The 17,194-nt window shown below is 42.3% G+C and overlaps 1 protein-coding gene and 1 long non-coding RNA gene across 9 annotated transcripts in view; one reads left to right on the top strand and one right to left on the bottom strand.

Annotated features, from left to right (window-relative positions):
* The window catches only part of FN1 (fibronectin 1), a 72,831-nt gene that overhangs the window by 8,509 nt on the left and 47,128 nt on the right, over positions 1-17,194 (bottom strand). For 4 of the 8 annotated variants that reach the window (XM_028704602.2, XM_077919284.1, XM_077919299.1 and 1 more), the window contains 14 exons: positions 16,732-16,914; positions 15,664-15,753; positions 14,885-15,154; positions 13,153-13,269; positions 11,903-12,067; positions 9,717-9,872; positions 8,420-8,533; positions 5,754-6,023; positions 4,471-4,658; positions 3,191-3,278; positions 2,073-2,249; positions 1,610-1,699; positions 1,194-1,373; positions 400-489 (listed from right to left, as the gene is read on the bottom strand). In XM_028704602.2, coding sequence (XP_028560435.2) covers positions 400-489; positions 1,194-1,373; positions 1,610-1,699; positions 2,073-2,249; positions 3,191-3,278; positions 4,471-4,658; positions 5,754-6,023; positions 8,420-8,533; positions 9,717-9,872; positions 11,903-12,067; positions 13,153-13,269; positions 14,885-15,154; positions 15,664-15,753; positions 16,732-16,914 — 2,178 coding nt within the window. The remainder of the gene's footprint in view (positions 1-399; positions 490-1,193; positions 1,374-1,609; positions 1,700-2,072; positions 2,250-3,190; positions 3,279-4,470; positions 4,659-5,753; positions 6,024-8,419; positions 8,534-9,716; positions 9,873-11,902; positions 12,068-13,152; positions 13,270-14,884; positions 15,155-15,663; positions 15,754-16,731; positions 16,915-17,194) is intronic. The other 4 variants (XM_077919289.1, XM_077919291.1, XM_077919302.1 and 1 more) reach the window with 1 other exon arrangement.
* On the top strand, positions 478-8,069 carry LOC144325630 (uncharacterized). The gene is made up of 2 exons (XR_013390813.1): positions 478-609; positions 6,177-8,069. It is a non-coding gene; the product is annotated as an uncharacterized LOC144325630 (long non-coding RNA).

Here is a 17,194-nt window from a genome sequence, read left to right as displayed (position 1 = left end):
AAATGCTGAGGATGCAACCACATATACTATTGAATGTTGTGAAGCTTAATTTTGAGCAGACATGTTTAATTTGGATTGGAGTGTACCCTAAGTTTCTAACAGATTCAGAGGTGAGCAGCAATATTAAATCAACCATCTTAAAAGTAGGAAACAGGAAAGACAAAAAGTGAAAGGAGGTTTGTCAACCGCAGCCAAATCTATTAAACTGCATTAGTACTTTGCAGGTCAGGATTACCCTGAATACATATATATATAAAGATTGATGAGTGTCTCCACTTGTGTCCAGATATATAAAGGACATTTTAAGCAGTGATGTGCCACCAGTTGTGTGGCAATGGCATTAACTGAAATTCAAAACAGAACTGCATCTAGCTTCTCTTTCGTTTGAAGGTGTTTTACCTGTTTTTGTCCTTCCAATCAATGGTTCACTCTTCTGGTTATTCTTCACAGCAAATACATAGATGACATATTCTGTTCCTGGCTCCAGACCTGACAAAGGATTGGCATAAACCCATTTTTAAAAGGAAACAGTATTCAAGGTTGCAGTGCAATCTTATGCTTGCTTACTCAAAAATAAGCCTCGTTGTTTTTCATGGAGCTTACTACCAGGTACGTGTTTATAGGTTTCTAGTTTTGTACTCTTTACACACACTGCTCCCATTTACTACCATCTAGTTATTATTCAGATAGGTATTTATCAGATAGGTTTTGCTGGTTTAACTTCTTATATTTTAATATGGTTTCTCTGTTTTTCTTGTTTTGTTACTTTCATCTCTCTGTTATTTAATACTGTTCATCTGTTGCCCTGTTTAAGTTCAGATTTTGTAAATGCAGTCACAGTGGAAAAGTGGGATATACATGTTTCTAAATAGATAGATAGAGGCAGGGTTCTAAAGGATAGAAGTGCTAATAAGGTTCATATTCTGAAACAACTGAACCAAAGTGGTCTACTGGCCTGCTACATTTTAGCATGGCCAGGATATGGTCCCAGACTGCTGCTGTGTATGTAGGAGTAGGCTTAGTTCTCAACTGCTCCTGTTCAGGTCTTTGGGACAAAATGCACTAGTTACAACGGGCAAAATTGTTGAGGCAGGGTCAAAGGTTGTCATTACCAAACCCCCAACCCACTGCAAGGAACAGGCTTACCCCACCTCTCAGCTGAACAGCTGACTTCTTTGGGGAGAGGTACATACCTGTAATAGTGGCCTCCGTAGTGCCAGGGCGGGGACGAGGAAGCACTTCCCTAGGCTGCCCCCCAGCCTGCTCATATTTGATGATGTATCCTGTGATCTTGGCCCGGGGTGGCTGCCAAGTGAGCAGCAGGGAGTTGCTTGTGGTTGTAAGGAAGCGGAGGTTGGAGGGGGCGTCAATGGCTGAGGAACAAATAAAACCATTGAGGGCATGTATTTTAATATGACATCATATCCCTCAAGGGGGAAATACAGTTTCCATATGTTTCAGCTACAAGTCTGAGAACATTCTGCTTCTTCCCCAAAGCCCAAGCGTCGGGAAGAGAATCACTGCTGTAACATGCCACAGATGATTTACATGATCAAAGGAAAGGAAACCACCATTTCAGTTAATATGAGTTTTTATAAACTACCATTACCAGTGGAAGCATCAATCACTACTGGGGAGCTGCGAGCATTGCCGTTCAGGGTGTAGATGTAAATCTTGTAGTCAGTGCCGGGCTGCAAGCCTGTGATTCAAAGTGAAATATTAAAAATAAAATAAACCTTGGTCATATAAAGTACTGTTCTGAACAGCATTGCACCTCAAGTCAATAAAAACATGTTAGCAAGGGCTTCCAAGGAAGTTGGCTGACAAGCCCTAAGGGTGGCATCACCATGAATGGCGGGGATGGGAATTAGGGCCTATTGTGCTGCTTCCTATTGAAGGTGAGCAGACTTTTTGTCGCAGACATTTACACAGACATCCCTGCTGCATTCTGAAATCATACTGAAAAGTAGTGGAGCTTTTGGAAAGGAAGAGCCAAGGAGACTCAGACTCAGAGCCTGGGCGCAGATGGGACGATGGGCAGACACAGAGGTGGTGTGAATAAGCTCACATACCAGTGATAGTGTAGGGTTTAACATCAGGGCCAATTGTTCGTTGAACAGGATTTTGACCATTCGCTGGGACAGCATCAATATGGAAACCAGTGATTGCCTCAGTCTTGGTACGCCAGACGACTGTGATGGTCCTCTCTGTGACATCTGTGACACGTGCCCTACGGGGAGGGCTGACATCTGCACATACACATAAACACCAAAAGTCAGGCAACCGTCCATTAGCACAACAGTCTGCTAGTACCACAGTCATACACAGCTGTTTGGAAGACTTAAGGCTGCAGGCGCACTATATACCTTTAAAGCACACTCTACACCTATTTCTTCTCTCAAAGAATTTTGGGCACTGTAGTGAAGGGATGGTGGGAACTGTAATTGTGTGAGGGGTAAACTACAACAGCCAGGATTCTTTGGGGTGGGGGATAGTGCTTCAAATGTGCTTTAAAGGTAAAGGGTGCATTGCAGTCTTGCAAACATGCATTGAGGCAAATTCCACTAAAAGGCCGCTTTAGAACTACCACTTATTTATACCTCCAAACCCAATCTGCCTAGTTCTCACTCAGGATTAGAACCAGTGATTCTAGGAACCCATTTCCAGGCACTCCCAAAAAATATGAGAAGAGGGATAGGACCAATCTAGACTAGCATCCTGTATTCCAGCAATGACCAACTAAATGTCTGTGGAAAGGAAAGAAGCAGGACACAACAAGAGCCCCATTGGTGCTCCCCAATGACTTCTATTTGGAAACCTGCTGCCTCCGACAGCCATCGTGACTAGCAACTGTTGATAGTCCATGAATAATCCTCTTTTAAAGACATCTAAGTTGGTGGGCCTCACAGCAGATTGTGGTAGAAAATTTGCTATTTGTGGTGTGAACTTCCTTTGGTCTCCCCTGAGTTTTTCAACACTCAGCCTTATTTGATGGTCCTGGGTTCTAATACTGGGCAAGTGGGGGGGACTTATCTATCCTCTTTCTTCACACCATGCATAATTTTATACACCTCTATCATGTCCTTCCCCTTCCCACTTATTTGCCTTTTCTTGAAACTGAAAAAGCTCCAAATGTTTTTGCCTTTGAATCAGTGACTCTATGGCTATTTTGAAATGTTGAGCAACTTACTCTCTAGGGTAGTGACTACACCCTGGGCAGGTCTGCTGGTCAGAGAGTCCTTCAGAGCATAGATGCTGACTTCGTATTTGGTTGCCACCTAGATGTAACAAAACCATGGACTGTTAAGAGATTTACATCCTCCAGGAGGTCACAAAAAGCTGGCGCATAAACCACTTCAGTAAGCCTGCTCTTTGTTTATATTCTTAGTCTAATCCAATGCATTGTGAAGTGTTGGGAGCCTTATTGAGCAATCAGAAAATCAGATGGAGCCAAATATTCAGATGACACAAAGAAATGAGCATTTTTCAGTGACTTGCCTCCCTTGGTAATTAGCTTTTATCTGCTCTTTTGGAGAATTGCATATTCCACATGTAGAGCTTTTTTCTGGGGGAATTCAAGGGTATGCAGTACTAGCCCTCACCCACCCCAAAATGTTAAAAGTATGTCACTTACTGTAACAACTTCATGGTGAGAAGCACCACCTTCTTTCAAAAAAACAAAACCCCACTGTCCCTATGCATCTTTTATGAGATATATAGAATGAAAGTTACACACGACAACAGTGACTGCAGTCCCAGGGCCTGTCAGGAGATATACCCATAACTCTCTGACTTCAACGGAAACCCCTTTTGGAGGAACGGGAGGTAGTTTCAGTGCCTATGCTGCTTGCTGTAATGTATTTATTATTTGCTTCATTCCAATGCAGTTATGAGAGAGCGCTGAATGTGTAGTCAAGGTCAACAGAGGCTGAGCTTCTGCCCCAAATAATGTTGTGGCTTCAAAACAATTATAACCAAATGCATTTAAAAAGAAGAATTTTACTACAAGTGGTGATCATGTAAAATAATCCAGGAATTATGGGAATTAAGGGGGTGAAATACTTAAGAGAACATTTCCCAAGAAACCAGAAGTTTTTCTTCTGGGAATACATAACAGAAGTCCCCAAGAATACAAAAAAGAATTGGAAAATGTTTGTAGAGTATTTTTAAAAATCAGTGTAAACAAGTGAACAAATTAGCAGGACTTGAAAAAATTCAGCAGTGCAAGAGGAAGGAGGAGAAAATTAGTACAAAGAGTAGAACTTTGGTAACTAAGAATACACAGAATAGAGAGAAAAGAAAAGATACCAGAGAAGGAGAGGGAGGGAAGTCCTTAGGTGTTTTGCGTTGTGTCCTTGGTTTGCAGTGGTTTTGTTTTCATTTTCTCCATTTATTCTTTACTTATTCTTTTTGAACTGTATGTAAAAACACAAATAAAAAATCCTTTCAAAAAAATAAAAGAAGAATTACCATGAGTCCTGAGACAACAGCCGATGTGCTATCTGGAGAGAGGTTAATTTCTTTCATTGGCCCGTTCTTATCCTTGGGATTCACTCTGATGCGGTATCCAGTAAGCTGAACATTAGGTGCAGTCCAGGTGACTGTCAGGCTGGTTGGAGCAACCTGAATAAACTTCAGGTTCATAGGAGGTGGGATTGCTGTCAAATTTAGGATTAAAAATTTAGATTACTTCGGGAGTAGTCATGAGTACAGAAATGGCTAGCCCTGCTGCGAAGCCACCGGTATCGTTTCAGGTGACTGCAGTTTTGATGATGTGATCAGGTATCTTTAAAAAATCTAATAGAAAGGAAGTTTCAAAATCCAGGTGCCATGAACAAGACAAATATGTATTGAAATATTTTTTATACATGGATCATCAGTAATGGAAGATAGTTGCTGGAAAAACAGGGAACAACTAAGCTACAAAGTCATCTTTAAACAATGCTGCCACAATTTAACTGAGTCACACACACACACACACACACACACACACACACACGTGTGGAGGTGATTGGTGCTGTTTTCTAATGTCCCTGGTTACAGATTTAGAATTTTAAAGAGTGGTCATAGGTATAACCAGGCAGCATTCTGCTGTGCCTGCCCCAAAACAGCATCAATTATGTGATTTTGGAAATATCATGATGATTTTATAGAATCAACAATAATCAAGATTATATGACGGTAACATGTTGCAGAGACTTACCGACATTTATTAACTAGGCTGACAAAGGGGAATGCCCAAAATCAGTCAAATTCTGTGCTCAAATGTTCTGTGTGAGTACTAGTGAAATTAAAAGGATGTGCAAGGAAGGACTGTGGGCATCCGCTGCAATGGTGAGAATGGTGATCAAATTGGTGAGAAAGGGCAAATGGAAGTGTCATAGGGGACCTTCAGAACCCCTGACCAAGGCTTTTTTAAAAAGTGAAACTAATCACCTTTTTTTTAATCAAAGGTAATCCTTTTATGGGAGGGAAAAGCTACATGTCCCTTGATTCCAAAGTCAGTGTGTGTGTGTGTGTGTGTGTGTGTGTGTGTGTGTGTATGTGTGTGTGTGTGTGTGTGTGTTGCTTCTGATATCCTTCATCTTCCATGCAAAAGAAACCCATGTCTGTATGTCCCCACATCAAAGGCGTTCCCCCGAACTGGGGGTCTCATAGATGAGAAACCAGCAGCACTTGGAAACTATTCTGGCCAGCCAGGCAACGGAGGCAGCAGCTGCCCTGGCCACCGGGTGGCATTGCTATGTGTGTACCTGTGGACTGGGTCCCAATCAGAGGTAGGCTCTCCAAGCCATTGTGCAAGGCAACGATGCGGACAGTGTACTCAGAACCAGGCCTGAGGCCATGCAGCTCTGCAGTGTCGTCTTCGCCATCTGGAGCAGGGAATAGCTCACGGATTCCATCCTCAGGGGTTGAGTAGGTCACCCTGTAGCTGGTGACTTGCCCCTGTGGGCTTTCCCAAGCAATTTTGATGGAATCGACATCCACCTCAGTGAATGTCAGTCCTTTAGGGCGATCAATGTCTGTTAGGCAAATTAATGATGAAAGATTAAGTGGAGGGGAAGGGTGGGGAAGCAGGTTTGGGTAGCACAAAGCACTTTGTTATAGACATGCAAAGCAATCTTCTATTTCTCCACATCCCGAAATAGAAACTATTTATTTATTTTATTTTGCAGCCTGCAGAGCCATTTACAGCAGCACAATGGAGGTGTAGCAGTTAAGACTTGTACCATGTTTTTCAGCTGTATGTTATGCTATTGCAAACAGCAATCAGCATAAAGCAAAAGCTTTTTGGGAATCGAATGGCTGGTAGTCACAGCAGCACACCTCTGATGGTTTCAGCTGATCTGACCATTGCAGTGATACTTTTGCTGCAACCCAGAAAACCGGACAGGCAGAAGCAAGGAAGGAGCCTGGAATCTGGCAAGCTCAATCCCCCATCAGAAAATCGCCATGGCTAAAGACCCTCCTCAAATACTATTCCCACGGACCTGCAACTATTTTTGCTAGCCCAGAACCTCTTTGATGGTGGAACTGTTTTTCCCAAAAGCACTCTACACCAGCCAGATCAGAGACTCAAGCTGATCATTGTCTTGTACTGCTGTAAGTGACTGCAGAAAGGCCTCAAGGTAGCCATTTCAACAAATTAACATCCACATATCAATTTGTCAAAAAACACACACCATTCTTGCAAATTATTGCCATAAGCACAGATAATATGCATCTGAAGCTTTATCTTTAAATTAAAGATAGTATTTGGCAGACCAGGATGTTACTTTTGATATAACAATTTCAGCATATTAGTGCTTCTGTTTCCATGACTGAAAACAGCCTGTTGGAAGGCTTAGTATGAGCTCCAGGATAGACATGGACTGCTTCAGAAGTCCTGGAGTTCATATATTTTCTTCCATTTCCTCAGGATGTTTGCAAACACAGAAGTGACTTCAGGAGTGCTTCCATGTACCTAAACAGTAACATCGGAAGCAGCTCTTAGGCAGCAGAGAGCAGCATGGATCGCTTTTCAAGATGTCGGTAAAACTTGCACTACAATTCTATGCATACTTACTTGGGAGGAAGTCCCATTGGACACAATGTACCTTGCTGCTGAATAAGTATGCACAGAATTGAGCACTCAGCCAGTCTTTTCATTTAAAAAGAAGATTCAAATGATTGCATATTTTGCCACCATTGATAGCAAAGTGATGTTAGAGTTGTGCATTTTCTATGCTTTCCAGGTAGAAAAGGTGACTTCTTTTGCACAAGTCTGGGGTTTCAGAATGCTGTCTTGTTTCTCCTTCAATTCCAGAGTTCTTTTCTTAGCTGGGCTAATTTTTTCCTTCATGGGCACAGCACCTGTGCATGGAGGAGACCCTGGTGTTCAATGGAGCCCTGCTCTCCTCTCCTTCCCTAAGCAGGAAACAGAAGATCTGCTCACACTGCCCATGTCTTCCTTATGAACCTCCCAGATGCATCTGGCTGGCCACCTGTGCACATACTGGACAAGATGGACCTTGGGTGTGATCTAGCCATGCTTTTCATATATTATGATCCAAGCCTCCCCCTATTCTGCTTGTTCAATATGTACAGGCAAAGGAAGGAAGGCTGGATAGGGATATGGAAGGTGCACAAAGACTTCCCATTCTCCTTTGAATACATTGGGGGGGGGGGGGGAGACAAATAGAGCTCTGTTGATCCCACACAGCTGGAGCATTTGGACAGGGAAAGATCATATCCTGACTGTATTACTGTGGGCAAGTCTGCCCTGATTTGTCAGGGCACAGAGCATATGGCGAACAGTAAAACTCACCAGCTGATGAATTCACCAGGAAGCATTTGTGCCTCAATGTGCATTGTTAGTGTGCAGATTTACTTCAGGGTTGAAAATGCTGGATTGTGCTACACGCAGAGAGAGAACTAGTCTCCTCCTTCACTTTGTTTTTCATCAAAATTTGATATGCAGATTTCTAACTTTGAATTTATGCTTTCAAGTGACTTAAATTAATTTCACTGTTATTGCTTATTTACCTTCCCACAGGCTGCTGACGGGAATAAAGAAAAGAAATAAGCAACCTCAGCATTGGTATCTTTGTCAGATAGTATGTAAAAGGAGTTTGCAATCTCCAGCTGTCACCTTTACTATCTTACCATAGAAAGTACAATATTTTGCACACATTTAAAAGCAATTAAGAGTCAAGGTTTTTCATTTTTTGCATTGACCATTTTTAGCCATACTCAAAGCACATCTTCTGAGACTGGGGTGAGCAACTGAGTTTTCGCAGCCTCTCTAGGTTGTATCAGTGGGAAAGATGCTGTTTTCTGTGTTTTGCACAGATTTCTGAAAGTAGATGTGTCCTGTGAATTCAAGCATTCAGAGACACTGTGTTCCTGCTGTAAAACTCAGAAAATGCAAAATACATACTTGTAACAGCTGTCTCAACCAGAGGCTGGCTTTCTCCATTTTGACCTTGGGCGTAGACACTAACTACATACTCAATTGTAGGTTGCAGTCCATCAATTGTAACTTCAGTTTGATCTGCAACAAAAGGCCAATAAAACATTAATCAGGAATGAAATGTTATTTATGGATGGCCTCATTCTGTCACAACTGAGACCCTTGTGCAAGTGTTCATTTGTGCTCCAAGTGGAAAGGCGACTTGCTCTAGATTAACACAAATAGTTCCAGATCAAAAGTTGCTTTGTTAATGGATTCCACACTCAAATTTCTTCAGAATGAAAAATGCAGAAATTCTTTGCTCTATAAGCCAGTTCCATTGAAATATATTATACACTGGGGGCTTTTAAACAAACATTTGCAAGGAGGAAATCAGATGTCTAATTAAAGATGAATAACAATATTTGCAATCTTTACAAAAATACTCTTAGGATGTTGCCAACACATCTCAAGACCACGATGCTTGTCCACTGCTGCAGACTTGTTCTGTCATTCTAGAAGAGGTACACTAAACACCAGGTTGGTCCAGAAGATGTTACCTTTATGTGCAGTGCCTTAGTCTCACGTGACTGTTAAATGAACTACAACTCCCATCATCCTCAGCCAGCATGCTAGAGGGGCACCAAGTCAGGCGAGGCTGCCCTAGAACTAAATGCATGAGCCAGAACAAGCCTGAGCAAATCCTCAGGTTTGGGCTCCTCCTCCTGTTTCTCCTAATCGGAGTAGAACTTGATTTGTATGAATGGGGGAAGAATCAGCGTCTGTAATAAACCATGATTCCTAGGTTCACACACATCAGTGCGATGGAAGAAGAGAGGCACGCCTCCCTGAAGCTCATTCCAGCTTGTGCATAGAGCATTACACCATAATTTAGCATTAGATGCAAACACACCTAGGTATGTGGAACTAACTGCATGGTTCTTTAGGTCCTGGCCATTGTGCCTCTCCAGTTTTGCCTCAGTCATGGAAACAATTCTGATTTTAGCATGTTATCTCAGCCCTTTGTGGAACTCCATGGAACATTTTGGTAACGGAGGAAGACATTGCTATTCTGCCAAGGCTTCTTATGACTTGTAGGCTTTTGATTTTTTTAATTTCTGTTCATGCTAGTGCATTCTGAAAAAGCACAAGAGAGAGAAGCTGGCCTATGGGAAGGTGCAGTGGTGACCCAACATTTTGGCTTGCTAGTAAGTCAGGCTTAGATTATGGACTTTTCCTTCCCTTGGGTGTCCCTCTCTGAGTTTTATGTATGCACTGTTCTTACCTGCAGAGAGAACTCTGGTTTTTGTGGGACCGTGGTTATCTTTGGGAACAGCTGTCACTCTGTAACCAGTAACTGGGGAAGAAGAAGGCTGCCATCGCACAGTTATGCTGCTGTCCTGAACATCAGTCACTTGTAGCTGGGATGGTGTATCAATCTCTGCACATAAAAGAATTAAAATCATTCATCTCTACACTACACCAGTGTGGTGTAGTGGTTAAGAGCGGTAGTCTCGTAATCTGGGGAACCGGGTTCGTGTCTCCGCTCCTCCACTTGCAGCTGCTGGGTGACCTTGGGCTGTTCACAGTTCTTTGAAGTCTCTCAGCCCCACTCACCTCACAGAGTGTTTGTTGTGGGGGAGGAAGGGAAAGGAGAATGTTAGCAGCTTTGAGACTCCTGAAGGGGAGTGAAAGGCGGGATATCAAGTCCAAACTCTTCTTCTTCTTCTTCTTCTCTCATTGGCTTCTGTGACAGACCTTAGAGAAGACTGCCCACCTTGTGTTCAGCAGAAGTGTGGCCATATTGGTCCTCCAAGGCCTAAAGTAACTCAGTTAGAAGACATTTCTCAAGGACACTAAATTAATATTCTGAATTTCGTATGGAACCTGCAGTGATAACACCAGAGCCTTGTTTCTCCATGATGTGGTCTTGGGGAACAAGCATTCAAAAACTGTAGATAAGAAAGTTGGGGTGAAGAAAGTGGGAGAGGGGGAAATCAGCAGAAAGCACTATTTGAAAGTGTTAATATTTTAATCTGCAAGCTAGGTCTTGGGATTTTAACAGAGAAGGGGAATTGAATACAGTGGTACCTCGGGTTACATACGCTTCAGGTTACAGACTCCGCTAACCCAGAAATAGTGCTTCAGGTTAAGAACTTTGCTTCAGGATGAGAACAGAAATCGCGCGGCGGCAGCAGGAGGCCCCATTAGCTAAAGTGGTGCTTCAGGTTAAGAACAGTTTCAGGTTAAGAATGAACCTCCAGAACAAATTAAGTACTTAACCCGAGGTACCACTGTAATGGAATATATATACATTACTCCTTCTCCGAGTGTTCTTCACACACAAAAATGTTATGGCAAATTTGAACCTGTGTGCCAACTATGATAATCATTATAGGCCTTTATCTTCCCCATCAGAAGGGAGGTGGGTGGCTACCCCCAAAACAGCTCTCTCTATTATGGACCCCAACTCTGGAACACTCTTTCCATGGGCAGCCTGCCTCAGGCTTGGCCTGTTCAGTTTTAGGTACCAGGCTATAACTGAATGAATCAACAGCTTTTGCTCCTGAGACTTTATTTGTTACTTTATCATTTTAGCTTTTGCACTGATGCTTAATTTGTCGTTTTATACTGGTGCTGCTAAATTTTAAATATTTTATGTGATTTATTTGTTCCACTTTACTTCATTTTATGCTACCTTATGTTATATTTTTAGAAGGGTCTTTTTTCTGAGAACTTCATTTTTGAGAAGGTGGGATATAAATCTTTCAAAAATACACATCAACAAAATTAATATATATGGTTGAGCATAATATTGCTTTAATCCACGGCTGTGTTAGCCACTTTTGGGATCAAGCATAATCCTTAAAACCATGGATTGCCACCATGAGGGACCTAAATTTTTGCTCCCCTGCCAAATCAATGATGCTGCGCTTTCCTTTGGCTCCACCCACTCAACCTCACCTATCCCATGTTACCCTCTCCCATGCTCTACAATAATTGAATAGAGCCTCCACATGACCACAACATAGTGAAATATCACATGTGGAAGCAGACAAGGGGCCACTGTTGCCCTTCTCCTTTGGGGTTTGGTCTTCCAGATGCATTTGACTGGCCATTGTTGGAAACGAGCGCTAAACTAGATGAATAAGAACGCCAACATTTACTGCCTGCCACATTTGCAACGTATTTGGATTCAAACAAATGGAAAGCACTGTTGTGTTACCATCCTGATGTAAACCAAGGAGTTGTAGAAAACAAAGCCATAGTTTTTGCCAGCAATCTCAAGCTCATCAAAAAGCAAGATGCAAGTGTTTTAAATAGGTTAGAAGTCTTTTTGCATGATGGACAGAATTGTTGAATTAAGCCAGTGGGGTGAATAATTTGGTTTGTTCTCCCACCCTTTCAAAAAAAAAAAAAGTGAGCAGATGGAATAAATAGTTCTTAAATGTCCATTTGTCCTGGCCTTACCTATTCTGTAGTCGACAGTGACTGGTTTGCTGCTGGCAGGACTGTCTCCACGTCCAGTGACTGCATACACAGTGATGGTATAGTCTGTTCCAGGCTTAAGTCCGGGGATCGTTGCAGTGGAGACATGTCCAGGTACAGTGAACTCTTGAACAGGCCCACTGCCACCTATGAGCAATAGCACAAGAGGGTCAAAAGCTCACAGCTGTTGTTAAAAATGACGGTGGTGGTAGTACATAGAATCATGGAATGCGGGGTTGGAAGGGACCATAAGGGTCATCTAGTCCAACCCCCTGCAATGCAGGATTATTTTGCCCAACATGGGGCTCAAACCCACCACCCTGAGATCAAGAGTCTCATGCTCTACCGAATGAGCTATCCTGCCAATGGTAGGAGCTTCCCAGGTCATAGGAGCCAAGACCCAGGAGCCGAGGGGTCTTGGCCCCCCCTAAAATATTTGAGGGGGCTGCCCCTCTGAAGATGATGGGCATTGCCATTCAAAAGGTGTGTGTGCACCACATCAAGTGATCAATTATTTTATTCAATTTGGCACGCCTGTCCCAGGTGATGACCAAGCTGGTGGGGCCAGTGGAAGTGACATGCAGATCAAATTTAATAACTAAATTTGCAAATGGTCTTTATCCCCAAAAAGGGTTCAAAGCAATTTGCAGAAAAATTAACAAGTAATAAAACAATAATGTATAAAATACATAGAAAGTAGCATTACAATCCCCCCATGGCAATTAATGCCATCAGGATGCCTAAATTAGATCCTAGTAATGCACATGGTGTGGGACTGCCTTTGGAAAACCCACGAAGATTGTGTTTAGTACCAATTAATACTGTGTATAATGATGACAGACCAACAGGTGCAGAAAAAGTCCTCTCAAATGTTAAGTTTTCAATACTTGGACAAATTAAGGGGTACACAAATGTCCCCTCCCACACATATACGGCCCCCACCACTGACATTCATCTTTTTAGCGTTGGTGTGAAAGGGGTTTGATACCCACAAGATGCTCCGTGTAAACATCAGCCCCTTTCCCTTGAACATGCAGCTGTCAGGGCTGTGCCAGTAGCTCTGATCCCTTTTACCTCCCTTCTAACTTGTATTTGAATTGTAATTATCCAGTGTCTATCAGAGCCACAGCAGTCATTCAAAGTGTTGCAGTGTTCTTAAGTCACTTAAAACCTTGCCTCCAGAGTCTTGCTTTAACTTCTAATATGAGGTATTAAGACCATCTAGCACTGACCTGTTTCGCCATATGTGATCCTGTAGTATCGGACGGTAACGGCAGGAGCCTCCCAGGTGATGACCAGGCTGGTGGGGCCAGTGGGAGTGACGTGCAGATCTCTTGGAACATCAGAAACTAGACAGAGGGGTTTAAGAAAGGGAAAATTAGGAATATTCCACATCCTCTCAGTTCACATGTCATACTGTACAGTGCAACTGCCCAGTAAAGCTTTTAGATTCCTTTTGCAGACATCTTTCTAGACAAGGTAGTATTTTAGAACTATATTCTGCACTGGTTCCAAGGCAGGCAATATTTCATCATTGTCTTCCCCCTCTGAGATGCATCACTAGTACTTGCATCTTATTGGAGTGGAAATAATTTTGAAGGAAAGTAACTAGCCAAGCACCACCCTGCAAGCCCACTAGAAAGCTGCCATTTAAACCCATATCTGAATCTTCAATTGGGTTTTGATTCTGTGATTGTACCAAGAATCCATGGAATTGGGTACTGGACATGTAATATTCAGCACTTTGAAAACCTAAGCAGACATTATAAAACACTGAAAGTCACTGAAAGTCGGGGGAGGCATGTCCTGTTTCACCGCTTGAGGCAAATGCCCTGCCACTGCCGCCACCACTTCTCCACCCGCCCTGCCACCTCTGCTGCTGACAGAGAAGTGACCCCGGCATTGGCATCAATTTCAAGCAAGATCTTCGCCAAAATCATAAGCTATCTTTGCATGCTCCACATGATCTCCCACAATTTCATCTGAAATTGGTGCCGATACTGGCACTGCTTCTGCACCAGCGACAGAGGGGCCCTGGTGGGGCTGCCGCCTTGGAGTGCGCCAATTGTAGAGCTGGCTCTGCTCAAAGTCCTGCTTACTCGCTTCTACTTTCTCCAGAAATGCTGTGGTTTTTTTCATAAATGCAGCAACTTGAAAAATCACTGTGCTGCGTGTGTCCCTACCTACACTCAATAAAATGTCACATATTTTGCCTCCATGTTACTGGGAGGAGCAAGGGACACAAAGCTGCTGCTTTCAGCATCATGTGCATATGCTGCATATTGTTTAGTTCTGTTTTCTAGTCTTTCCTTAACACCTGCCAAAACTTTCTAGTTCTGGAGGCCAAACTGATAGGGTTGAAAATGTGCCTGAGGAAATCTCAGAAAGGATGAAGAGAGGCCTTGACTGGGTTCCTAGTAGTTGGCTGCAGTCCCTTCCACAACTCCATGAGTAGCAGAAGCAGAATAAAACTGAGAATGATGCCTATAACTCTGGAGCTGCCATTCAAAACCATCCAGTAAACCTGTAGGTTCTTACTTTTATACAGTGGTACCTCTGGACACGAACGGGATCCGTTCCAGAGCCCCGTTCGCATCTAGGGGTAAACATATCTAGCGCCGGCACATCTGCGCATGCACGGATTGCTTTTCGCTGCTTCTGCGCATGCGCATGATGTCATTTTGAGTGTCTGCGCAAGCAGCGAAACCCGGAAGTAACACGCTCCGTTACTTCCAGGGTGCCACAGAGCACAACTCGAATGCGCTCAACTCAAAGCATATTTAACCCGAGGTATGACTGTATGGTCAATGCCTCACTTGCAATCCGTTGTGAAATTTCTTGACTCAATTTCTTCCCCTGAGCTGTTAGAGGAATTGACCATATCTAAGTTCTATTTCAATTAACTCTGTGACCTGGTCTCAAGTACTTAAAAGCTGTGTTTTATTTTCCTTGTCTAGGTCTTACCTGTACTTTGCTGTCCCATCAAAGGCAAGCTCTCCTCTTTGCCATTGAATGCAGAAATGCTCACCACGTACTCAGACCCTGGAACCAGGTCAGTGAGTGTGATGGAATTGCGAGATGGAGCAATGCGGACTTCTTTGGGTCTGCTCCCCCCTTGCTCAAGGGAATGGCGTATTTTGTAGCCAGTGATGGTGGCACGAGGAGCAATCCAATGGACGGTGAAAGAATGGGCTGTTATTTCTGAGAAATCAAGCCCAGTTGGGGAATCAATGCCTATTTTCGTAGGAAAATAAAGGAGATGTAAACCAGCTGAACAGTAAAGTCAATGTCGTTTTTTTTGTAGAGAAAGCATGCATATACATTGGAGATATATTAAAATAGATAGGAAACATTCAGACAAACCAAAGTCCCATCAACCACAGCTCTTAAGAGGTAAAGATGTGGGCCATAATAGGTTCCTCAAACACCAAAGCCTTCATCCACTGAAAGGGGAAGGAATAACAACAGTGGATAGGGCTAGGAATGTGGAGTCCTGAAGTTATGAAATTGTATTGGACCAACTTCACCAGAGCCATAGTGGCATGATAGTTCTTTCTAAAATTGGCTCGCTAAGACCAATTTGTAAAGCAAAATCTACACAAAAAGTTTCAAAATCCTTAATATTTTTGAACAACTGAAATAGCAAAACAATCTTAATAAATTGCTTCCACACAAATCTCGTTTGAAATAAAACTAGTAGAAAGAAAGTGAAGACATTTTCAATATTTTGTCATTCTACAGACCTGTTTTCTGTTCTCCGCTCAGAGGTTTACTCTCACGTTGTTCATATACACTGTAAACCCTGATCAAATACACAGTGCCAGGGAGAAGATCTGAAGAGTTAAAACAGCAACAATTTAGGATATTTAAATTCCTCTAGAAACAATTGCAAATCTCAGCTTTTTACCCAGCAGAGCTCCTTTGCTAAACAAAAATGGTCATTTCCAGCTATTTTGTTTAGCAAAGTTCTAAATGTTACATTACGTGAGCATGCAGCATTATATGTTGAAAAAATTGCTGGTCCCCCCCCCCCCAATGGATCTTTCCAGCCTACAAAACAAGTTTCTCACTCTCTGAAAGTTTTGCCTATTGTCATTTATTCACAAAGCATTTCCAGCTAGAATTTCCATATTCTTTACTGGAAAAGCTCTGAAGCTTGTACTGTTTCCATATCTACCTCCATCAACAAAACTCTTTAATTTTTTCTACCAAGGCCTTGGCAAATTGTGTACTTGTCAAAAATGCACATAAGAACTAAAGTACAAATGGCAGCAACTCTTTAATTCTGACATTCATTTTCACTGTCTGGGAGAGATGAGAAACACTGCCAGCAGAAAATGTTTAACCTAAGAGCATCTCAGAGAGTTTAGGCTGGGTCAGATGTGTCATGTACTGTTGGCCTACCAGGACTTAGGTTCTGGTGACAGAGCTCATATTCTATTGTGGGATGGATAAATTCCAAACAAAAAGAAACATAATTTTTCAGGGCTACCCAACTGTGTATTTATAATTTAATACAACATGTTTCTTCCAGTACATGATTTCCTCATAAGACTTTTTGCATAGAGTTTAAAGTAGTAACTACAAAGAGAAAAATGAAATAGAGGCCATCAAAATGAGATTTGGTGAATTGAGGGGAAAACAAATGAAAAATAGCCATAGAAAATGCAGATAAAGAGTGACAGCAAGAGTCTAAAGTAGACGTCTAGCCAATCATCTCCCCACACACTCCCCCAAAGTCTACCAATTCCAATATCAAATCACATCAGTTTGATGACTGGCTAAAACGTATCAATGAATCAGTCTCTTACTTGTTAAAACCACTGCATTGTCAGATGGTGAGATAGACAGCTCTGCAACATCCTCCTCTTTCTTCACAGGTGAGAAACGAACGAGGAAGTTGGTCAGTTCAATGGATGTTGGTGGAGTCCAAGTTACTCTTATAGTGTCATGGCCCACATTGGTAAAACGCAGATCAGTAGGAGGAGGGACAGCTGAGGTTAAAGGACAATATTTTCAGTAATTTTAGAAGCACCGGAATTCAATTCAATAGTGTTTCAAAAATATACAAACAATCCCATGCAAAAAAAAAAAAGGGGGGGGGGAATCCATTACAAAATCAAACCCATGCAAATGTACTACTAAACTATGTTTCATTCCACGAAAGTAAGCTGAAGTAATCTTTCAATCTTTCACTACACAGTTAAAGCTGATGTAAAGCACCTTTAACCTCTCAGCAAAACCGTTATGAATTCCAAATGTATTCCATAATAC

The sequence above is a fragment of the Podarcis muralis genome, chromosome 1 (assembly GCF_964188315.1).
Source record: "Podarcis muralis chromosome 1, rPodMur119.hap1.1, whole genome shotgun sequence".
Taxonomy (NCBI): domain Eukaryota; kingdom Metazoa; phylum Chordata; class Lepidosauria; order Squamata; family Lacertidae; genus Podarcis; species Podarcis muralis.
The sequence above is the reverse complement of the archived record's forward strand: the minus strand, read 5'-3'. Positions and strand labels throughout refer to the sequence as shown.